General features: G+C 39.7%; 1 protein-coding gene across 6 annotated transcripts in view; it reads right to left on the bottom strand.

The window, feature by feature from the left end:
• Window positions 1-14,703: 14,703 nt before the first annotated feature.
• Ptpdc1 (protein tyrosine phosphatase domain containing 1) overlaps window positions 14,704-25,264 on the bottom strand; it is a 73,377-nt gene continuing 62,816 nt past the window's right edge. For 4 of the 6 annotated variants that reach the window (XM_078030625.1, XM_040271315.2, XM_078030627.1 and 1 more), the window contains 3 exons: window positions 24,839-25,024; window positions 22,229-22,339; window positions 17,629-19,659 (listed from right to left, as the gene is read on the bottom strand). In XM_078030625.1, coding sequence (XP_077886751.1) covers window positions 19,540-19,659; window positions 22,229-22,339; window positions 24,839-25,024 — 417 coding nt within the window. In that variant the 3' untranslated portion in view covers window positions 17,629-19,539. Of the gene's footprint in view, window positions 14,838-17,628; window positions 19,660-22,228; window positions 22,340-24,838; window positions 25,025-25,264 lie in introns of those variants that run through there. The other 2 variants (XM_078030624.1, XM_078030626.1) reach the window with 2 other exon arrangements.

Here is a 25,264-nt window from a genome sequence, read left to right as displayed (position 1 = left end):
TCGAATGCAGGTCCTCATGCATGCCAGGCAAAATTACATCCCCAGCCATCTCCCCACCTTTTTTTTAAAAAAAGAACTTTGTCTTGAAACAGGATATTGTTAAGTTGTCCAAACTGGTCTCAAAGTTGTGATTCTCCTGTCTCAGCTTCTTGAGTAGCTGGGATTACAGTTGTGCACTAATGTACCCAGATTTTTTCTTTCATTTTTGAAAAAAAATACTAAAACAAAACAAAATTTACCAATTCTTTGGTAACCAGTGCTTCAAAGACTTAGGGGACAGTGGCCCTCACTAATGAAAATGAGCTAGGCTCTGGCTGGGGCCTATTTTGCTACCTCTCAAAGCCAAGGACACCTTGGGACCTTGAAATGGGAAAGGATGTGCTGAGAATGTGTCCTTTGGGCAGGTTGTGGGGAATGCGGACAAAAATGGAATGACCCAGAGATTAGTAGAGGGCACAGGGCCAGATGGAGTTGAAAGACATTTGTCCAATAATCTATGGACAAATTAGATGGCCTGCCTCCATTACAAAGAGAAAGATATAAGTGACTTCCTTAGGGTCGGAAAAGTATCCTGAATAAGAAGACAGGTCTCTGAACTCCTGGAAAATGTTTACCAGGATGTCTGGTTGCAAAGGTCAGACAGAGCCACCACTGTTCACTGTGCAGTGGGGACACGCTTGATGCCTGGGGTTTGCTGTTGCTCCCTGCCTGGCAAACATTCAGAGAGCAGCTCTCTGTGTGCTTTGGAAATGCTGGCCTCAGGAACAATTTCTGACTTGAAGGAGAGCAGAGAACCCAGCCCAAATCCAGGGCCTAAGGAACCTTGGCACAATCTTGGAGCCCCAGAATGTGAGAGGGGACATATTTCCCCATCCTGGGGGAAGATAAGGGGTGGGTCAGGGCCAATGCTGGTTTGATTCAAAGATAGTAATGAAATGTGATATTTCTTGCTTACGTGTGTGTGTTTGGGGATGTAAAAGAAAGTGAGAGGTGGGGCTCTTGGCAATTTGTCACCAGAATGTCCCTCTAACTTTGCACGCACCCTCAACCTCTCCTCATGGTCCGGGGATAAAGACTTATTTGATCTTCTCAGAACAAAAGTACTCACATATATTGTTTCTCTGTCCAGAATTCACATCCCCCACAAGGCTGAGCCCAGGTGTCCCCTCCTCTGTGGTCTCCTCCGTCTTCCCAAAGGACATGTGGCCCCATCGGACTTGGCACGTTCCATGGTAAGGACTCCTCCTGCCCGGGGCAGCAGCATGTTCCCAGGGTTCACACCCCTCCTTCACTGTGGGCTGCTTGGAGGCAGAAAGCACTCTGCCATGTCCCTAACCCAGGGAGGACACCAAAGGTGAACCAGAGAGAAAGAATTCCGATGGCCCTGTATTTCCTTCAGATCTCTGATCCGTGGCTCTGGCACAGTCCTTCCTGAAGTACCATTTCTCGTTAGCCTGAAGGTTTATTTTATACACGGGGTTTCTCCATGACTCAGTTTCTGGGCAGTGGCCAGGAGGCGCTCTGTCAGAATTCCTGCGTAGGAGGCCTCTGAAGACCACAGCCCGACCTCCCTCCCTGCTCTGCTGCTGGCAGACAGGCTGAGACCTTTCCTAAGCCCCTTTAATGACATGGAGATTTGGGGGCCTTCAAATGAGTTTGTCGTTGCGGATTGTCCAAATTTTTGGACAACAATTTAAGTTGTTGACAAAAAATTAATGATCGTGGTGATTACAGCTAGATCTTCTCTGTGACTTTTAAATATAGAAAGCAGGAAGCTAAACATCTGGTAACAGAGGCTGTGTTCTGAATGGGCGGTGGCCAGAAAAAACCAAAAGGGGGAAAAAAAAAAGCATTAGTCAGAGTCTAGAAAAATAGTATTTTACTTTTACCAAGTAATATTTAGAGATAGGGCCGAGGAGGGAATGTCAGACATCTGCTACAACACAAGGTTTTTTGAAAACTCAGTCCTTTAGAAATTCTCCAGAAAAAAACATTTTAAGTAAAAAATAAATAAATAAATAAATTCCATTTCATTTAAAAATATTTTAGAGTGTGAAAACAAAACTCCTACTGCAAAAATATTACACAGAGGTTTGTGGAAGATTTAGAATCAACAAACACCAAAGCTCAGTTGTGAAGTAGACCATTTGTTTTAACTTTAAAAAATATCATAGTTACTATGTGGGCAACATTTGTGTTAGAAGAATTCATAAATACAGGTAAAGTTCAAATTCCCTGAAATATAACAATCCTTCTCAATCCCCATGGTGACTACTTACTTAAATGATGCTCCTTCCAGATTTTTTTTTACTCATTTACAAATATTCTTTGCTTTCTTTATTTTAACAGATTTATTGAGGTAAAATTGACATGCAATATTTGAAGTGTATGATTGGGTAAGTTTTGAAACTGGGAATTGGACCTAGAGTCTATGCATTCTAATTACGTGGAACGCACATCCTCCACCACTGAGCTACATCCCCAGGCCCCTTTGACAAGTTTTGACATATGTATACACACACCCATGAAATCCAGTGCCACAATCAATGATGTAGTGGATGTTTCCATAAACCTAAAAGTTTCCTTTATCCTCTTTGTAAGACCTCCTTCCTGCTCCTCCCTCTGCCCCCAGGCAACCACAGATCCGCCTTCTGATACTATAGATGACTTTGCATTTTCCAGAATTTTAAATAAATGGATTCATACAGTATGTATTTTGTTGTGTGTGTATGGGGGGAAGGTCTGGCTTCTTTCATTCCATATAATTAGATTGAGATTCACCCTGGTTATTGTAAGCATCAATAATTGATTCCTTTTTATTGTTTAATAGTATTTCAAATATTCCACAACTTGATTATTCATTTACCTATTCAGGGACATGTGAGCTGTTCCCAGTTCGGGGGTATTCCAAGTCAAGCTGCTATGAACACTTGCGTATGAGTTGTAGGGACACATGCATGAATTTTCTTTTGCAAGAATACATAGGAGTGAAATGGCTGGATCACATATTAGGTTTAACTTTTTAACTTTTTAAGGTATTTTAACATGTTTAACTTTTTAAGGTATTGCCAACTGTTTCCAATGTGATTGGGTCATTGTATCTTCCTACTTGACATGACAGTGTACGAGAGTTTCAGTTTCTTTTCGTCCTTAACACTTGATATGGTCACTCTTTTTAATGTGAACTATTTTAAAGCAGTGGTATCTCATTGGTTTTAATTTGCATCTCTCTGATGATGACTAATACTTAGCATCTTTTCAGATGTTTACTTTCCACTCTATATTTTTTATGATCTATTAAAACTGTTTGCACTTTTTATAGTTTTTTTTTTCCCTTTAAGTTTTTTTTTTTTGTACTGGGGATTGAACTCAGGGACACTTGACCACTGAGCCATATCTCCAACCCTATTTTGAATTTTATTTAGAGACAGGATCTCACTGAGTTGTGCTTGGCCCTTCACTTTTGCTGAAGCTGCCTTTGAACTCTCGAGTCTACTGCTTCAGCCTCCCTAGCCTCTGAGATTATATGCGTGGGTCACTGCGCCTGGCGATTATTAAGTTTTGACTGTGCAAGGCCCTGGATTCAATTTCCAGTACCACAAGAACAAAGTAGAAAATATCGCTGAGTTTTGAGAGGTTTAAAATAGGCTGAACTCAAATATATCCTTTATCAGATAAATCCTTTTTTTGGCAGGACAGGATGCTGGGGTGTTCCCCAAAAGTTCCTTTGTTAACACAGGAATATTCAGAGCCGAAACAGTTAGATTATGAGAGGTGTAACCTAATCAGTCCATCCTAGTTTGAAAACACAGAGTGGTGATTGTAGGCAGGTGGGCTAGGACTTCAGGAGACATGACCTGGAAGGGCTCAGCTTCCCTGTGACTCCCTCCATTTTTTCTCTTGGTTTCCTGGCTGCCATGAACAGAGCAGCTTTCCTCCACCATCCTTCCACCATGGTGTTGGGCCTCACTTTGGGTCCAGAGCTGTGGAAACAGCCAACTGTAAGCACAAATAACCGAGACAGGAGCAAACCTCAATGGATTTTGCAATGTCATTTTTTAAGCTATGGAGTCAATCAGTCAGGCATCAGAGGGGCTGATTTTTGGGGTAGAATAGGTCCACCAGTTAAAAGAGAGGACAGTGTTTTAGGTTACAATGAGGGTGACTTTTATCATTGGAGACTTCAGTAGAACATGTCGGTTTGGGCAGTCAGGAAACAGGTTATAAAAGTCCAAATCCCATTATTGCTGGGGAAGGATGAAACATCTGGAACCCAGCACTCATTGCTTATCTTCTTCCTCTGGAATCCATTGCCACTGGGAAAGGATTAATGTTTGCCTTCTCCCCAGGAATTGTAATTTTCCATTACCTTTCACCAACCATGGACTGAACCTCTGAAACTATGAGCCCAAATTAACTTTTCTTCTTCTAAGTTGTTCTTGTCAGGTGTTTTAGTCACAGAGAGGAAAGGCTGACTAATACACTAGACAAGCACTCTACCCTCGAGTCCCACCCTCAGCCAGACATATGCTTTGCAAAGTTCTTCCTTAGTCTCTGTTTTTCATTCTCAATCGTGTTTTGAAAAGCAAACATTTAAATTTAAATTCAATCCAATTTTCCAATCTGTTCCTTTATGGATTATACTTTTGGTGTTGTATGTATACAACTAATCTCTGCCTAACCCAAGGTCACACAATTTATCTTTTGTTTTCTTCAGAGATCTTCTAGTTTACATTTAAGTCTATGATCCATTTTGAGTTGAGTTCCTTATATGAAACAAGAAGATACAGATCCAAGATTTTTGGTGCATACAAATATGCAATGGTTCCAACACCATTTGTTGAAAGACTCTCCTTTCTTCATTGCTTTGCCTTTGTCAAAAATCAAGCATTCATTTTTGTGTGGGTCTATTTCTAGACTTTACCCTGATGCATTAATTTATTTGTCTATCTTTACATCAGTACATTGATTTAGCTTTTTAATAGTTCTTGAAATCAGGTAATATTTACCCTCCAACTTTCTTGTTGTTTTAGCTATTCTGGGTCCTTTGTCTTTCCACAAGAACTTTAGAATCAGCTTGTTCATTTGTGCTAGAAAATCCTGCTTGGATTTTGATTAGCATTGCATTGAAATATACACCAGTGTGTGGGGGGTTAATGATCTTAAGTCCTCTGACTCATAAACAAGATGTATCTTTCCATTTATTTGAGGTCTATTTAAAAATTCTACTCAGCAATATTTGTAGTTTTCTGTATACAAGTTTAATTATACCCCTTCCAAAAGATATGTCCATGTCCTAATCCCCAGGATCTGAGAATGTGTCCTTATTGGGGACAAAAAGTTCTCTGCAGATGTAGTTAAGGGTCTTGAGATGAGGCAATCATCCCAGCTTGTCCAGATAGACCCTAAATCCACAAACAATTATTCTTACATGAGATATGCAGAGGAGGAACAGGGCAGGGGGATAGAAAATAGAGGCAGAGACTCTGCACCAAGAAGCACTGAGGAGCATCTGATGCCCCCAGAAGGTGAACAGATTGTCCCCTAGAGCCCTTAAAAGGACCTCAGCCCCACCAACACCTTGGATCAGAACTGTGAGAGAATAGATTTCCATTGTTTCAAGGCATCAAGTATGTGAAACTTTTCATGGCCACCCTAGGAAATGAACTCAACAGCTCCTTCATATTTTCTGGCCATTTTAAAGCTTAGTATTTTATCTTGGTATAGTATTTTTGATGCTATGGTAAATGGCATTGTTCTTCTCAATTTCAGTTTGGGGTTGCTAGTGTGTAGAAATACAATTGACTTTTGAATATGGATGTTTTATTTCTCCATTTTGCTGAACTCATTTCTTAGTTCTGATAGTTTTGTTTTTGTAGATTCCAACAGATTTTCTACATGGGCAATCATGTCTGAGAATAAAATGTTTTTACTTTCCTCTCTGCAGGCTTGTCATTTCATTTTCTTGCCCAATGGCTCTAGGTAGAGCCTCCAATACCGCGTCAGATGGGAGTGGTGAGTGTACCCATCTGACTTTGTTAAAATCAGGAATGACGGTTGGATTTTGTCAAGTGTTTTTCTATATCTCTTAGGAGGATCACACGCCTTTTCTTTTCTCAATTTGTTAATATGGTCATTTCCTTGGTTTACTTAACCACAGATCTCTGGGGTTTTCAGCCTATGCGTCTCTCTCCTCTCTGAACTCTGCCCTGTCAAGTTGAGCTACTTTGGTCTCCCCAAATGCTCAGCTCCACCTCCCCAAGTCAGAGAACAAGCCAGGTCCTGTCCTGGTTCCTTTTCCTTCATTACTGTCAAGAAAGTTTCTCAAGGTGGTGAGCTGTGGCAGTTGGGCAGCTTATGACATTTAGTCCTATCTCTCAAGATCAATCTTTTGTTGCCTGAGGTCAAGCGTCTTAAATACTGTTCTTTTTTTTTTTTTTTACAATCTTATCTGTAAATCTATTTTTATTTTTTTATTATTAGTTGTTCAAAACATTACAAAGCTCTTGACATATCATATTTCATACATTTGATTCAAGTGGGTTATGAACTCCCATTTTTGTACAGATTGCAGAATCACATCAGTTACACATCCACTTTTTTACATACTGCCATACTAGTGTCTGTAGTATTCTGTTGCCTTTCCTATCCTCTACTATCCCCCCTCCCCTCCCCTCCCCTCCCATCTTCTCTGTCTACCCCCTCTACTATAATTCATTTCTCTCCCTTGTTTTTTTCCCTTTCCCCTATAACGACGGAAATGGAAGGAGACCCTCATCGTTATATAAATACTGTTCTTATTGTGTGTGTGTGTGTGTTGTTTTAGGAGGAATGTAAATCTAGTCCCTGTGACTCCCTTTTGGCTGAAAGATAGGGTCATATATAGTTTGTGTAAGTTTAAAAAAAAACATTGTTTTTTCTTAGCTTTATATTATGGAAAATTTTAAATGTATATAGAGAAAATTGAATAATAAATTTTCTGTATCCATCACGTAGCTTTTACAATGAAGAATTTATGGCCAATTTATAATTCTGCCTACTTTCAGATCTTATGGAGACCTTTTTTTTAAAAAAAAAATTCTACTAGTTGCTTTGGAAACAAATTGCAGATATTACATCTCAGTCTGGACCCCTAAAATATATGACTCAATTGCCTAACTTATGAAAGTCCCTGGGTTCCATTCCCAGCATGGCAAGATAAATAAATAAACAAAGCAGGCCCTTTGTCCTGCATAGTTTCCCAGAGAATGGATACTCTGGTGGCAACCCCATATCGTCTTCAACATGATTCTCAGTCACCTGTTAAACCTACAGTGAGGTGCAATTCAAGTTTTACTTTTGGGCAAATATTTCAAACATTGTGATGTATAATACCATCAGGAATTCATAATATCTTTTTTAAAAAAATATTTTCTGGTTGTTGAGGTACCTTTATTATTTATTTATTTATATGTGGTGCTGAGGATCGAACCCTGAGCCTCATCCATGCTAGGTACAATCTCGGCCCCTCATAATATCTTATTGTCTGTCAGTGTCCTGAGCACATTACGCAGTACAACCACACACCTCAGGCTGCCATAACAAAACACCACAGGTGAGGTGGCTTAGACAACAGAAATGTATTTTTTCACACGTTTAGAGGCTGGAAGTTCAGGAGGGAGGTCTGGCAGGGTGGGTTTCTGCTGAGGGTTCTCCGTGGCTTGTAAACAATCACCATCTTGTTGTGGTCCTCAATCTGTAGGGAAAGAGGTCTGGTGTCTCTTCTTTTTATAAAGGTGCCAGCCCTGTAGATTAGCACTCACCTGACCTTATTTAATCTTTATTAACTCTTCACAGGCCCTAACTCCAAATGTGTCCCATTGAGATTTAGGGCTTCAACATATGAATTTTGGGGAATACAAACATCCAGACTATCATGCACCTTAAAATTGTTCCTTTTAGCACATGCTTGTAATTCCAGGTACTTGGGATGCTAAGGAAGAGGATGGCAAGTTTGAGGCCAGCCTAGGCAATTTAGTGAGATCCTATCTCAAAAAAAAAAAAAAAGTCTTTCTTAAAGACAGTATTTTTTTTTTTCCTTCTTAAAGTATAGTTTCCAGTGAACAGAAAATTTGCCAAGACAGTACAGAGCATTTTGGTATGTTCTTGACCAGTGCCACTGCCTTACTGTTAGCACTCTATAATAACCAGGGTATCTTCGTTAATACTAACAAATTAACGTTGATATATTGCTATTAATTAAGGTTGAGGCTTTTTTTTAGCTTTTATCCATTTTTCCTTAATGTCCTTTTCCTGTTCCAGAATCTAATCCAGAATGTCACAATATATTTAGTCATCAAAAAAAAAAAAGTCTCCTTCGTCACCTCTGGTCTGTGACTGTTTCTCACACTTCACTTGTCCTTAGTCACCATGATAGTTTTGAGGAACACATCCCAGGTTGTTTAAAAAGTTTACCTAATTTGGGTTTGCCTGATGTTCTTCTCATAATCTGGGATTCAGGGGTTTTTTTTGGAGGAAGGCCATAGAGGTAAAGTGTCACTCTTATCCCATCATATCGTGGATACATGCTATCAGCAAGACTTATCCTGAGGATGTTAGCCTCAGGAACCCAGCTGAGGCAGAGTTTCTCAGATATTTTCACTGTAAAATTACTCTCCATCACCATCCCTTTCCGCCTACTTCTCTACTCTGCTTTTTGGAAGCAAGTTACTAAGTACATCCCACATTTAAGGGGGAAGACAGGCCTATCTATATAAATTAATTTGGAATTCTTCTGTACTGATTTGTTTCATCTCCCCCACTTATTTATTGTCCAATCATTGATTTGCATGTACATGGGCTCATGGATATTTATTGTATGCTTTTCGTTTGACTCATGCACCAGACAAGAACAAGTGTAGGCCAGATCCAACCTGCAGGAATGAGTCATGCAAAGAATATCTCCTGAATTATTTTATGTTCGTACCAATTTGTGCTCTCTATACAGTAAGGTTGCTTTGGCTGGATCCAACATCCTTTTCCCACCTATGTAAAGAAATGCTATTAGAATTCTGATGGGAATAGCATTGAGTCTGTAGATCACTTTGGGTAACAGTAATATCCTAACAAGGTATTCACTTGAGTATCTTAAATCACTGTCTTCTCGCACAGTGGTGTTTTTGAAAAGCCTGATGTCAGTCTGGCTTTATTTCCCTTATAAATGTCTTGGTCTTTCTGATGGTCCAAAGAAGTTTTTATTTTCCCTTTAAAATCCAACAATTATACTAGAACATTTCATGTTGTCGATCAGCTGGGTTGATTTCCCTGTGTAAATAGGACTTTTCAGGATAGAGTTTTCTTTTACTGAATTAGGGTGTTTTTTGTTTGTTTGTTTGATTTTGCTTTATTTAAAAATATTTATTTTTCCCATCAGTTTTTATTTTTTGGATGTTCCTTTTGTATTTATGTTGAATATTCATTTCCTATCTTCTATATCTATTACTTTTTCTATAATGTCTTAAATCCCTATTTTTAAAAATTTAGTTTGTTTTCCTCCTTCAAAATTTTTTCAGAGACTTATTTGCTCTTGTGTTTCATGTAGTTTACTCTTTAGTTTCTGAAAGTTTTCCATTTTCTAATTTTTTTCTTGAACTCATCATCTTTTTTCAAATCTTCCTTATATTAAATCAGTTCATTTCTGAATCTTTCAAATTCTAAATTTTGCCTTGCTTATATAATTTTATGTTTTTTTTAAAGCTCATTTTGATGTTAGGTATTGTCTTTACTTTATGAGCACATATTTCTGGCATATTTTCCATATTTATAGGGCTGTTATTTCTACACATTAGTCCATTAATATTTTATTCTATTAATAATTTTATATAGGATTAAACTATGGACCTCTATGGTTGTCCATGATACTTGAATTGGGGCAGAACTAACTTCATGACTCAAGGGATTCTTTCTCTGTGGTTTTTGAAAAATAATGAAAAAAAAAATGGCCTCGAACTTTCTGTTCCTCTTCCTACTTTTAACTAGACTTTCTCTTTCCTTTGCCCCACATTTCTCCCTTGTCATCAAATTGAGTTCTTCCAGCAGTATCTCCTTAATTGGTAAAGCCAATATACCGTCAGGGATACCCTGGGGGTCCTGAGACCCTTCCAAGACTCTTGTAAGGTTAAAACTTTTTATATGATAACACTAAGATATTATCTGCATTTTCACTCATGAATGTGCAGTGGAACTTTCCGGAGGCTGTGTGATATTGACACCATGAAGTATGGATTATATGCAGAAGCAGCTGGCTGTAAGAATCCAGCAGTCTTCTATGAAATCAGGCCTGAAATATACTTGGAAAGAATTTAAAGTGGGGGCTGGGGATGTGGCTCAAGCTGTATCGTGCTCGCCTGGCATGCGTGCGGCCCGGGTTCGATCCTCAGCACCACATACCAACAAAGATGTTGTGTCCGCCGAAAACTAAAAAATAAATATTAAAAATTCTCTCTCTATCTCTCTCTCTCCTCTCACTCTCTCTTTAAAAAAAAAAGAATTTAAAGTAATGCTACGTTAGTCAGCTTTTTATCACTGTGACAAAATATCTGAGAAAAATCAACGTAAAGAAGGACAGTTACTTTGGCTTATGGTTTCAGAGACTTTGGTCCATTACTGCCTGACCCCATGACTTGGGGCCAGGGCAGCACGGAGCTTCATGGTGGAAGTGCGTGGCAGCAGGATTGCAGAGGGAGGGACAGAGACAGAGAAAAGGGGCCCAACATCCCCCTCTAAGGCACACTCCAGGGACCTAATATCTCCACTGGGTCACATCTGACAGGTTCCACCACCTCCCAGTAGCACCACAGGCGGCAGTGTATAATGTCATTTTCTCACAGATTTTTTTTTTTGTTTTAGAATATTTGGTATTTTTCATAAAGGTATTTATGCTACCAAGTCCCGAATGAGTTCAATTATATTCTTTTAAATGAATTACTATTTTAGACTTGTTTTAATTTTTAGCATATAAATATCAATAGAATAATGCATATAAGCAAAACGTCTCTGAGGAATGTATTCGGTTTTAGAAGAGTAAAGGGGTCCTGAAATAAAGTTAGGACTGCTGCAGTAGGAGCTGTTGGTGTGTGTGTGAGTGTATGTGTGTGTGTGTGTGTGTGTGTGTGTGTGTGTGTGTGTGTGTTTCTGTTCTGTGTCCTTGCTGACTTTCTGTCTAGTACTTCTATTATATGCTGAGCGTGGCATGTTAAAGTTTCCAGCTATAAATTGTGGACTTATCTATTTCTCCTTTTATCTATATCAGTTTTTGCTTCATGTATTTTGAAGCTCTGTTACTTGGGTGTACGTAGCGTCTCTGAGAAAGTGATCTTTCTATCATTGTGCAATGTCTGCTAATTGTTCTAAACTGTACTTTGTATGATACAAATCTCTGCTTTTTAAAAAAATTAATATTTGAGCCAGGCACAGTGGTGCACACCTGTAACCCCAGCTACTCTGGAGGCTGAGGCAGGAGAATTGCAAGTTCAAAGCCAATCTCGGCAATTTAGCTCATTTAGTTTAAAATTTTTTTAAATAAATAAATAAAAAGGGCTGGGGATGTAGTTCAATGGTAGAGCACCCCTGAGTTTAATCCTTGGTAACACACACACACACACACACACACACACACACACACACACACAGCATTTGCATGATGTAGTTTTTTAAATGATGTTACTTCTAATCTAGGTATGACATTGTTTAGTGAATTCTTAGAGATAGCATGTTGTTAATAATGTTCTTTAATAATCCACTTTGCCAATTTGTCTTTTACATCATTTGAATTTGATTATTGGTATATTACAGCTTAGGTTAGTTTTTTATGGGAGGGTATGGGGACTTGATCTTAGGGGCACTCAACCACTGAGTCACATCCCCCGCTCTATTTTGCCTATTTTGTATTTTATTTAGAGACAGGGTATCACTGAGTTGTGCAGTGCCTTGCTTTTGCTGAAACTGGCTTTGAAGTGATGATCCTCCTGCCTCAGCCTCCTGAGCTGCTGGGATTACAGGCATGTGCCACCATGCCCGGTTTAGGGTAGCATTTTTATTATGTGTGTTCTGCTTGCTTTCTGTGTTTCTCGTTCCTCTGTTTCCTTTCTTAATTTCTTGTGTTGAAGGAAAATGTAAAATTCCATCTTGACATATTTGGTTTGAGTGTATCACTTTCCTAGTCATTGCGCTAGGTCTTACATATATTTAAATGTAACTCAGAACAGTCAATTGGTATTGATGCTTAACTATTTTGAATGAAGCAGAAAAATCTTACTTCCATAATGTCCCCATGCCTTCCCTAGAGTTTTTTTTTTTTTTAAACTGGGGATTTAACTCAGAGGTGCTCTACCACAGAGTTATATCCTCATCTCTTTTTTAAAAAAATTATTCTGAAGCCAGGCACGGTGGCACATGGCCATAACCCTAGAGGGCTTAGGAGGCTGAGAGGGCCCAGATCAAGGCGCTGGCCTCAGGTAAGAACTTCTCTCTGCTTCCAAGGCAGAGCCTTGAACACTGCCTCCTCTGAGGGGGAGGAACATGTCCTCACATGACAGAAGGTGAATGGACCAAAAGAAAGACTAAACTCCCCGTGTGAAGCTTCTGTTATAACAACAGGAATCCACTCACAGGGGCAGAGTCCTCGTGACCAAACATCTCCTAAAGGGCCCCACCTACACTGCTGCATTGGGATTAAGTTTCCAAATCTGAAATTTCAGGAACACAAACATTCATGCCATTCCATCCCACCCTGACCCCCCAATCAGATCCCAACAGCCTTAAGAGTCTTAACTCATTACAGCATTAACTTGAAAGTAATGTTTATAGTCTTATCTAAATCAGGTAGAGGTGAGACTCAAAGTACAAATCATCCTGAGGCAAACTGCTCTCCAGCTGTGAGCCTATGATCTAAGTTATGTATTTCCAAACCACAGTGGTGGGAAATGCATTGGATACATATTCCCATTCCAAAAAGGGAGCAAGAGGAAAGAAGGAAAGAGTAATAGGAGCCAAATAAATCTAAACCAACAGATAAACAATATTCAATTATGAGGCTTGAGAATAATCTAGACTCCATATCCTGCTTTCTAGACACATCGGGGTAAGCATTGGTCCCCCAAGGCCAGACAGTCCACCCCATTCCTTACTGTGCTCAGCCCGTGCCTGCAGCTCTCCCAGCTGGTGGCTGGTAGCTCTTATAGGTTTCATGGACAGCCTTGCTCCCATAATTCCATTATACATGTTCCTAATGGGGACACTGTGGTGGCTCTGGCCCTGTAGCAGGTCTTTACCAGGCCTGGAGGCTCTCTGAAGCATCCTTTGGAAGCCCCGCCCCACACTTTACATTCTGTGGGCCTGCAGAATCAGCCCCACGTGAACCCTGCAGAAGTTCACGGCTTGGGCCTTCTTGAGCAATGGCCCAGCAGCACTGGAGCCCACTGGATCCTAACCAGGGTGGATGAAAAGCTCTGTGCCGGAATGTGAGCAGCAGAGACCTGAGGTGACCTTGGGCAGCATGCCTCAAAGTCCTCCAGGCATCCTGGTCACCTTCCTGAAACTGTTCTCTCCCCAAGGCTCTAGTACTCTGGGCCAGTGACAGGCATGGCTGCCAGAAAGATCTCGGAAATGCTCCGCCCACCTGGCTTTTTTTTTTTTCCTGCAGTAGGAGTAATGAATCCAGAGGACCTCTACCACTGAGCTACACACCCAGCCCTTTTTATGTTTTATTTAGAGACAAGGTCTTGCCAAAGGCCTCTGCACCACCTGGTCTCCCTTTGCTTTTTTTTTTTTTTTTTAATATTTTTATTTTAGCTGTAGGTGGACACATACCTTTATTTTATTTATTTTTATGTGATGCTGAGAATCGAACCCAGTGCCTCACACATGCTAGGCAAGCGCTCCATCAATGAGCTACAGCCCCAGCCCCTGTCTTCCTTCTGACCATAATCTCCTTATCAAATGGCTACTTGGCCACACACTTGGTCTTCTCTCAGTCATTACACAGCCAGGCTGTTGGCTTTGCAAGTCTTTGCTTTCTGCTTCCCTTTTCATTAGGAATTCTGTCCTTAAGTCATTTCTTTCTTTCATGAGCAATTATGCCACACAGCAGCCTGAATACTTTGCTTAGAAATTTCTTCTGCCAAATATTCTAGTTCATCTTTCTTTAAATCTGCCTTCTACAAAGTAGACCTAGGACACAGATATAATTCTGCCAAGTTCTTTGCTACTTTGTTGCAAGGATGGCCTTTCTCCTTGTTTCCAATAAGATATTCCTCATTTCCATTTAAGACTTCATCAGAATGATCTTAACTGTTCATATTTCTACCAACATTCTGATCACAACCACTACAATAATATCTAAAAATGAGGCTACCATGTTTCTCCTGAGCCCTTACCAGAATCCTTTCAAACAAATGCTGTCTACAGCATTCAAATTCTGCTACCCCTTTCTTTCCTTTTCTTTTCCTTCCTTCCTCTTTCACTCTTTTGCTCCCTCCCTTCCTCTTTTTCTTTCTTCTTTCCTTCCTAGCATTCACTTCTAAACTGCTCTGCATTCTACCCATTACCTAGACCCAAAGCTGCTTTGGTTTTGGTACTTGTTATTGCAATACCCTACTCACCTGGGACCAATTTCTGTCTTAATTCATTTGGTACCACTATAACAGAATACCTGAAACTGAGCAATTTATAACAAACAGAAATTTATTCCTGGGGCTGGGGATGTAGCTCAAGCGGTAGCGTGCTCATCTGGCATGCGTGCGGCCCGGGTTCGATCCTCAGTACCACATACCAACAAAAGATGTTGTGTCCGCCGAGAACTAAAAAATAAAATATTAAAAAAAAAAGAAATTTATTACTCACAATTCTCAAGTCTGCAAGGTCAAGATCAAGATGCTGGTATCTGGCAAGGGCTGCTCTGTTACCAAGATGGTACCCTGAATGCTGTCCTCTGGAGAGAAGGAATTCTGTATCTCCACATGGCAGAGAGCAAAAAATGACCAAACTCCTTCTATTAGGCCTTTTGTGATGGCATTAGTTCATGATGGAATTCTCATGATCTAAACACCTCCGAAAAGGTCACCCCTGTTGTTACCTTGGGACTGAGTATCTGACACATGAATTTTGGGGGCACATTCAGATCACAGGAGCTTGGCTCCTAGACAGAGGGATGAGTGGGTGACTAAACAATTCCTATGTCTCCCCAGCATCAGCCTAGGCCCGAGCACACAGGAAACACAAATCTGTAGCTGAGAGAATGTAAGCTTCGTAATGCTCTCTCAAATTTGTGTTGGAAATCTGTGAGCATACAGGATTTGTTGGAAAATAACTGATCTAATCATGACCTTACTAAACTTTGGGAAATGTCATCCACCAGGCTCAGGAACATTAAGTTTAATATTAGGTGAACCATATGAAATGGCCAATTATTTGGCAATTTCTTGTTACCTATGAAAATTAAATATGGGCCATTCTAAATCAAAGTCTGCTTATTGATTTATTTATTTTTGGTAACAGGGCATTGAACCACTGAGCCAGAACCCCAGCCCTTTTTATTTTTTGAGACAGTCTTGCTAGGTTGCTTAGGGCCTTGCTAAGTTGCTGAGGCTGGCTTTCAACTTGAGATCCTTCTGCCTCAGCCTCCAGAGCCACTAGGATTACAGGTATGTCCACGCCTAACGAAGCTTGCTTATTTTTGAGAAAGAAAATTATAAAGCAATTCATTAAATCAAAACCCAATGGTCAGGCCGGGGATGTGGCTCAAGTGGTAGCGCGGTTGCCTAGCATGTGTGAGGCACTGGGTTCGATTCTCAGCACCACATAAAAATAAAGATATTGTATCCACCTAAAACTAAAAATTAAAAAATAAATAAAAACAACAACAACAACAAAAAACCAATGGTAAAGCGAAAAACTACAATCTAATGGTCAGGTAAGAATCCATCCTAAAAATATGTCACCCCCAAACAGAAAAGCTTAAGGATAAGACATCTTTTCCTTTTAATCAAGAAAGAAGCAAAGGTTTAACAACCTTCTCTCACTGTATAAACTGTAGTGAGTTCATGAAAATTTTTAAGTACAAAAGGTGTTGTGACATTTAAATCTTATTGGGATATTATTTTTAGTGACTGGATGACTTAGAATGAAGGCTCATCAAGTTCTACTACTGAGTCCATTGTGCTTATACATTGATTTTATTGTCAGTAGTGGGCTAACTGGAAATCAACTTATGCCTAAAAGCATATTTAAAAAATAATAACAGCATCAAGGAGCAGATTTTGTTGAATTTCTTTCTGGCCACTTTGTTTCTGTAAACAATTTTCAGCCATCTAGCACTGAGAGGATTCCTGAAGGTAATGTGCTAATCTTGGGCCACATTCATAAAAACAAAAAGCACAAAGAAATATTATTCTTGATTTACCTGCTCTGCTAATTTGGAACAAGGGTCCTAGGAGAAAACCCCTTTTAATCACTTTTAATCAACGCTTAACATTTTGGGGGTTTGAGATGTCAAGAAATTAGGGCATGCACTCTTGTAACACACTGCCCCTGAATATCCTTTTAGACATCTTAGACAATAGTCTGAAATGGCATCCAAGCTTATCAGCAAGCATTCTCCATTTAAGAGAAACTGGAGACACTTTTATGAGTGTGGTCAAAACATGACTATTCGATAAAATAGGAAATATCTAAGACTATTTTCATGAAATCTGGAGTGGCACAGCACATACTCATAAAACTGGGAAGCTGGTTGAGAACCTGATGAAGTAAAAACCAGCATATTTGTGAGTTATGCAAATAAATGAAGCTCTACCACCAGCAGCGATTCCTCCCAAAAGGCATCAGCAAGTTCACCGAAGTAGGAAAAAACAAGTGGCAAAGGAATCAGTTACCTCTAAATGCAACATGCCAGAGACCTTCACATGTTAGGAACAGAGCTGGCTCAGCATTTCCCAAGAGCAGAAGATGTGTCCAGTTTCCACCCCAGTTACGGACAATAGGTACTCTCTAATGCCATCCATGAATCGAATGCTTGAAGGGACTTTGAGGACCCTGTGGGTGCTCTGGGCTGGGCAGCTGCTCCTGATTAAAAGCCGAATAGGCAGGCAGCATGAGCAGGGAAGAGGGTGTAGTAGGCGTCCATGAGACTCGATGCCTTTTATCATATAAATATAATGCCTTTGTCAAAGTGTACCAAGAGAATCGAGGGACTTCATGTGGTTGGCCTATGTAGTAAGTTCCTAATGTGTATGTACTCTCAACCTTCTGATTTCTGTTAAGCTGAATTTTACAACGTTAAAACTTCTCCCAATATGTGAGATTCTATCCTTTGGGCTAAAAAGAACTCCTTATCTATTCAAATACAGGAAGGCAGGAATTTTATTGGCCTGGAGATTTCCCTCAACCACTCCTTTTAAAATTCATCCTCCATCCTTGGTCATTGTGAACCAACTACAAGATGGAGTTGGGACTAACTAGAGTTTGGCGAGCTGACTGCTCCGTCTACAACTCAATCTGCCCCTTCAGATAATGGAAGGGTAAAACCTTGTCTTTATGGTTAGGGTATGCGTGATGCCAAGGAGCATCAAGGTAAAGAAGTACAAGACGAGGTTATGGGTTTTTCTTTTCACTTTTATTCAAATAAATACCACACTTGTACATAGCTAGTGTACCTGGATTTCCAGATGTGCAGTGCTGTGGTCAAAACACGACTATTCAATAATTTGAAACAAGTACTTTGGACACACAGGCAAATAGCTGGTTTTTTGGTCAAAAAAAGACAGGAAAAAAAGCGCTGTGGTGTCACTTGCCCACTGAGGTTGATGGAGGCAAGGACAAGCATTTTTTTTGGTAAAAATCTTATTTTTATACTGTAACTCTGGATAAAATGCGATTGCTTCCTTTCCTTCTTTCCAAGGGTAGGCACTTGCAACATGGGACATTTCAGGAGTGGGCAAGCCTGTTTGTCAATGGCTGTTGGATTTGATTTCCTAAGAAAATTCAAACAGTGTGGAAGAAGACCACAGCTAGCCTTTGCCACTGGAGTTAGTGAGACTGATAATGATTAAAATATTTTCTGATGTGCTAGACCCATAATTCAGAAATGAAGGAGATAGAGAAATTTCATTCATTTTAAATTAGTCTTGCTTCCCCTGAAATTCCATCTTGAAAATTAAGTAGTAGATTCTTTAGTTTGAAATTGGTCTGATTAATATGACTTTTGCTCAAAAAGTTAATATCCTTTCTATGGCTTGGCCTTTGTTACTCCCATATATTAATTTAATTTAAATAAAAATTATGGCTTCAAGTGCTGATTGATAGTTTGGCCTATAAGACACGAGTTTGGGCAGTCACCCTTTCTTATCTGAAGCCAGTTAGGATGAATGCCACCTGGGATCAAATTCAATTTCAAAACTGTAATTCTCATGGTAAAAAATCGGCCAAAGACAGAGGCCTGGGACAAGTGGGCCTGTGAAAGCCCACACACCATTTGGGAGTGTGGGGCCTGCGTCGGGCCATTGTCTGTGTGGATGGGGTATTAGCACAAGCAGGCGGCCCAGCCCTGACTGCTTCTGGCTCTGAGTCGCCTTTGCAGAGAGGTTGTCGGAACTGAAGAGAGCAGGGCTGGCATGGAGCCCTGCCCCAGCACGACTGTGCTTTCTGAGGAGTCCTGAGGAGGACAAAGGCAAGTCCTGCTCCTTAGCAACTTCCCACAGTGCCCACTCTGATCCCACTTCCTCTGTGAGGGGTGATTCGGCTCAGCAGGAACTCAGGGAGTGGGAATAAGGCCTGGTGTGTGAAAAATTGCTCCTGCTTCCTGCGACGGCCAAGGCTGAGAGGTTATCTGGGAGCCCAACAAAGGGCAAGCCCACTTTCTACAAGTAAAAAAATCACAGTCACTTCACAGTCTATCCACTACAGTAAAAGTAAATCGCTTTGAAAAATAATACACTTTGAAACTCTTTGACACATTTATAAAAAGAAAAACCAAGAAATTTCAAACAAAGTTTTAAAAAGTCCTTTAAAAATGTATTAATAGCCTCCTTAGTAACAAATATAAAACAGTTTAAGACACTTGGTGACTTTTCTTAGGTCATGTGTCCAGGGAGATGCATACACAGTGAGGTTTTATGACTAAAGTTATCTATATGGAAAAATTTCTAGGAAAAGTTCCATCAGGAAAATAAATGTTTTGGAAAGAAGAGTTACTTTTCCCCAAAATGTCAAAAAGAATTAAGGATGTAAACACACATACTTAAAATGTTAACACAACAATATCAATTCAGTCGAATAAATAAAAGAAGGTGGCACCAACTTTATGGCAATTTTTCAAGACTAAGATGTAGCTCAAGGATATTTTAAAATAAATAATTGCTCCAAATAAGAATAATCATTCTTAGCACAAGCCAACAACATTCAAAATAAAGTGCTATGAGAAAAACTTCAGCTTATTCACATATGAACAGAAATGCTATCTTGATCTTTAGATCTAAAATATTCATCATGAGAAACAATTCAGCTTCACAGGAGGCCTGGGTTGGGGCTGTCCTTTGCCATTTTTCTTTTTTCTTCCAAAATGTGCTTAAATATTTTCCTCAGAGTGTTGTAAACTATTGGTCCATTTTCAGAATCAAAATTAACCTGGTGGCAAAGAAAATTTCTATTCAGTCACTACAACATAAACAATTTGGGGAGAAAAAATGGGGTAGAAAAATATTAAGACTATATAAACAAAATTGTATATATTTTTTTAAAAATACATATAATAAATTTCACACATTTTAATTTATAGACTATATTAGAACTGTTTAATTGTGTCAATACCAAACTATGAGTGAAAACTCAAAAATTAATCTCGTGCCTGGATATTTGTTTAATCACATACACCAAAGTCATGAAGAAACCAGTGAATGTGAAGTGCATTTTTAATTTAGAGCTAATTGCTGATGCTGTAAGGAAGTCTCCTCTACTAAACAAAGCACATCAGTGGTAAGTGTGCACTCCAAGGCCCTATAGCCACTATGGACGAGAGTCAGGGTGACCTTAGAGTAGCTCTCCACCTGCCAGCTATGTATCCCCATTCATACCAAATTTCTCGGGGCTTCAATTTCCTCCTCCACAAAATAGAGACCAAAATACCCCATGTCTTAGGATTTTTGTGAGAATAAGTGAAACGTGGTACCTGTGAGTATCTAGTATGTGTTCTGTACATATAAAAACTTCAGAAAGAGTTTTCTTTCTCCTTGCTAGGAAGCAACTATGTAAACATTCTTGGATTCTTTGCCAAGATTTACCATATTTTGCATTAAGAAAAAAACCCAAAGATGAGGATGTAGGAATGATGGAAGGGCTGAGAACCAGAGCGAGTGCCCCTGTACCATTCTCAAAGTAATGTGTGATCCACAGAGAGTTAGGACTTCAGGCTCATAGATTCTCTCCTTCTGGAATCACTTCTCAGATAAATTCTACAACTGCAGAGGATCTGAGATTCTATCCTACTTGCCTGCCAGCCATGGACATGGGCAGAATAAATGAAGCTCCTGGTCAGAGACAGACAACTTTATTCCTCCTGGTGGTGTGTGCTTTGTATTCTTATGAGTCCCATAGGGGCAACTCAAGGGCCCAGATAGAGTCCGAACAGCAGGGGTTTCTGTGTCACATCTGAGGAGGCCCAGTCCTAGGAAATCCCTCTGTCTTTATTTTGCAGTCCTGGAAATCAATCCAGGGCATCATGTCTGCTGGGCAAGTGTTTTACCAATGAGCTACACCCCCATCCATGAAATCCCAATATTTTATAAGGAGCTGCAGGCTAACCTGCCAGTCTCTGCACTGTCTTATTACATGGGAAGGCTGAAAAAGAAGTCTTCTGCCCCGCAGGCAGAGTTGTCAGTGCCCAGGTCACCAGACTATGCGTGGATGCAGAGAGCCATGGTTAATTGTCTTCTAATATTTTTACAGACAGATTCTGAACAACTGATACATCTAACTTTTCATTGGTGTTGCCTTAAAAGAATTCCTCCTGCTTTCTGAAAGGCCAAAACTAAGGATTTTTCTTCCAGGTCCAATTTACAAATATTATCTTAACCACTATAGTATCTATCCTATTTGCAAAAATTCCTTATGAGCACTAATGACAGTTTAACTTGTTTACTTTCTTCAACATCAAACTATAACCCTTTTCCCACGAATGGGCAGATCTTCTGGCTACCAAAGTGCACACAGATGTAAAGGACCATGTGAGTTGCGGAAAACAGACTGCAAGTATGTTGAGTGCTTAGTGCCATAAAACTCTGAGAAGGAACAAGGGAGCCAGCAACAAGGATATCACTTTAGAAAGAGCTGAAGGGAAGGCGATTGGACAAATATTAAAAATGAAGAATGTGGGCTGGGGATGTGGCTCAAGTGGTAGCATACTCACCTGGCATGCTTGGGGCGCTGGGTTCAATCCTCAGCACCACATAAAAATAAAAAATAAGGATGTTGTGTCCACCGAAAACTAAAAAATAAATATTAAAAAATTCTCTCTCTCTCTCTCTCTCTCTCTCTTTAAAAAAAAAATGAAGAATGTCTGAATGAGTACAAGTAGTAAACGTGCTCGTATCATCAATGCTTACCACAGATGTTATCATTCAAAAGCTGAGTTTTCTGTTTAATAACATTTTCATACAACATGTGATAGATAACAAACAAAGTATGCAAAGGTACTGTTCTCTCATGGCATGAACCTGGCTGCAAGCCAAAAGGATGTGCACAGAAAGGAAATATTTTTTTGAATCTTTGCTTAGGATTTGCCAATCAGGACATAGTACTGAATCAGGTATGGTGATGTTTAATTCTCAATAGATGGTTTCTTGTTTAAACCCAAGGTAGAACTGGCTCAACAAGAAAAAGTTCTCTGACTCCTAATAGGCATATGACTTAAAAAATTTTAATGCCCGATTGTTTCTCCTTTCTTCTATATAAAAGCTCTTTGTTCCAAAACAATCTCTTTCAAAAAAGCCCCAGTTAGCTTTTCCTAATATCACTGGAAACTTTAATTTTTTTGGCTCCAGCTCTGTAACTACTTATAGAAATGCCAAACACATTTCCATTAAGGGGAAACACAGCTAGACAGTTTATATTAGAGGAGGAAGGTGACTTCTGGATTCCTAATCTACAAAGATGATGCTGATCTGTAGTGTGGAAAAGGGGTGGGAAGAGTTGGACTCACCTTAGTGAAAGCCTTAATGGCATGGGCAAGGCAAGCTTCCTCCACTTCCATGGGAATTGTCTGCAGGTTCACTAGACAATGCAACACGCAAAGGATAGTCTGGTGCTGTCCCTGCATTTGCAGAAATTGAAAACAAAAAGTTGTTTGAAAAATGCTGCAAACAGGAGGATTATGAGTTCAAAGCCAGCCTCTGTAACTTAGCGAGGCTCTAAGCAATTTAGAGAGACCCTGTTTCTAAATAAGATATTTAAAAAAGGGCTAGGGATGTAACTCAGTGTTTGAGAGCCCTGGGTTCAATCCCTAGTACCAAAGGGGGGGGGGGGAAAGCCTCAACAAGTCAACTCAAAAAACAATCATAAAGTGATTAAATAAGTATCTACCAGGAGGGGCTGGAGTTGTGGCTCAGTGGTAGTTGCTCGCCTAACATGTGTGAGGCCCTGGGTTCGATCCTCAATTCAATTCTCAAAAATAAAATAAAGGTATTTTGTCCAACTACAAATTTAAAAAAAGGGCAAAATACAAAAAAAAAGTATTTACTAAGTATTTTCTGTTATATTAATATAATCTGAAAACCTTTCAGGGTACATTAGCAAAACTAGTTAGCTACTGTACAAAAGTACAACTGAAGATCAGTGCAGAAAACAAATGTTTCTCCTGCAGTGTACTGAATAGATTTTTTTCCTTCTTGCTGTTTCTGGATTCAATCATTTTGGTTTGGCTAGTAGATGCTGACACATCACGGTGACCTGTGCACTAATCAGGTGGCACCAGGCAATTAGTACCTGTGTGTCCAGCCTGTTGCAGATGCTTCAGGGAGAGGTTAGCAGATGCAGAAAGTGAGAGGCCAGCCCCTTGAAGCGGTACTTAGGGAGACAGCCCCCAGCCTGAGGAGGTGAGACTTATAAGGATGGGTCCATTGACTTGACAGCTGGGAGATGCTCCATCACCTGAACAATACATATCCAAGGAGTAACCCACCAGTTTCAACTTCTAGAAATCTAAGAGCAAAATATGAAATACAGAAAATCCTGCAAACAGAAATTATCAATTCAGTGATACTTATGAAATAAAGAACCTGAAATAATATAAATGTTCTACACAGGGGCTGGGTGAATTATGATAAAACAGGTGTGACAGAGCTCGACTGGCAGAGCTTGCATGGGTTTGTGCCAAGGAGATCTGAGTCTGAATCCTGCTGTGACACCTGCCAGGACCCTTAGCAAGCTGCTCCACCTTGCCTTGTTTGTAAGGGGAGTCCTCTATCTCCAAGCACTATCAAGAAGAACAGAAGAGCCAGGGCAATGACATCCTGAAGGGCTTGGCCCACAGCTGCCACACAAAGGTTCATCTCCTGTCTCTCTCTCCTGTTTTATCTTTGAAATTCAACTACTGGAAAAAAAACAACAACAACAAAGGAACAAAGAAACAAACAAACAAAAATACCCTAAGAAAAGGACTCCAGATACAGGAAAAATCTTTTCTTAAAAGATTTGCATCACACAACTGTGTGCTGTCTCTGTGTGCATGCATGTTTGTGAGGGTACGTCTGTGTGTGTGTAGTCAGATTTTTAGTGGAGATTTGGAAACAATGAGACATTCTGAAAACAATGAGACATTGCACCAAGTAACTCAAGGTTGTTATGGGATAACATTGTTTTCTGAAACAAAAACTTATTTTTAACAGAAATTTTAGTATCTTTATATTGTTTAAAATACTAAATTGTATGAAAGTATTGTAAATGAAAAGTTTCCCTTCCTTCCCAGATCCACTGTCCCCTAATGTCCTTCTCTGAATGCAACCACTACAACTAGTTTCTTTTCATTTCACATTCTTCTACATTTTATAATATATAAATTTTATATATATATATATATGCATATGTGTCAATACATATATATATCACCCCTTTTTAAAAATACAAAGGAGTGTATATTCCAACCTACTCATAGTTTTCACATATACATGTTCATACTACATAAGTCAAAACAGATGCCCAGCTATGAAAAGGAGGTTAATGACATATCCCTGATTGAGAACCCCACACATCCACTGCAGCCAATTTTTATGAGAAGCTTATACTACTTGTATACTTTTAAGCAAAAATGAAATATAAAATTGTATGTTAAAATAATTTTTATTGTGGGCTGGGGTTGTAGCTCAATGGTAGAATGCTTGCCTCGCATGTATGAGGTACTGGGTTCAATTCTTAGCACTGCATATAAATAACTAAAAAAAAAAGGTCCATTGACAGCCAAAAAATATTTTTTTTAATTTTATTAAATCAAAATAAGTATGATAAAAGATTTGAAAATATTTAATGACTCTTCTAGGATTATGGACATTTTTCCACTTTATTTTTTTGTATTTTCTAAACATTTATGCTATAGATTAATTTTTTTCTTTTTTTTTTTTGCAGTTGTTAGGGCTGAAACCTAGGACCTTGCACACACTACGAAAGTACTGAGCTACATCCTCAGTCTTCAGTTTCTTCTCTTACCTTAGAACAACTATTAATTTAGACCTAGCTATGAGATTTTATATGAGTTCGCCTTTTATAATGGATTTTTTTAGCCTGTGAAACTCATTAGCTGGTCCAGCAGCGACTTTACCTTCTCTAATAAGAAAAGGGCTTCGGCAGCATCTGCTTGTCTGTCAACCAACATGTCCACATCCTCTTTGGTGATTACAGGCTCCTTCAGTTGCTCCACCCAAGACCACATCAAACCACATAGGATGAAAGGATCTCTCTCACCACATATTCTTTCCCAAGCTCCATCTCGGGAATTTAGTTCTTTCTAAAAAGGAAGAGAAAGAAAGATAGAGACAGACACAGAGACAAGGAAGAAAGGTGCGTGGGCTGACGTGGATGCACAGGCTGCTCAGCAGAGCGAAGGCTCAGGCTCTGGGGTGTGATCTAGGATCACCCCCCGGCCCCTACACATCCAGGTGGAGGCACTGAGGTAACTTAGGGAACTTCTTGAAGCCTCAGTCTCTTTCTGTGGAGGTCACAGCCTGCCTCATACGTGCTGGGGCTG

The sequence above is a fragment of the Ictidomys tridecemlineatus genome, chromosome 13, assembly GCF_052094955.1.
Source record: "Ictidomys tridecemlineatus isolate mIctTri1 chromosome 13, mIctTri1.hap1, whole genome shotgun sequence".
Taxonomy (NCBI): Eukaryota; Metazoa; Chordata; class Mammalia; order Rodentia; family Sciuridae; genus Ictidomys; species Ictidomys tridecemlineatus.
The sequence above is the reverse complement of the archived record's forward strand: the minus strand, read 5'-3'. Positions and strand labels throughout refer to the sequence as shown.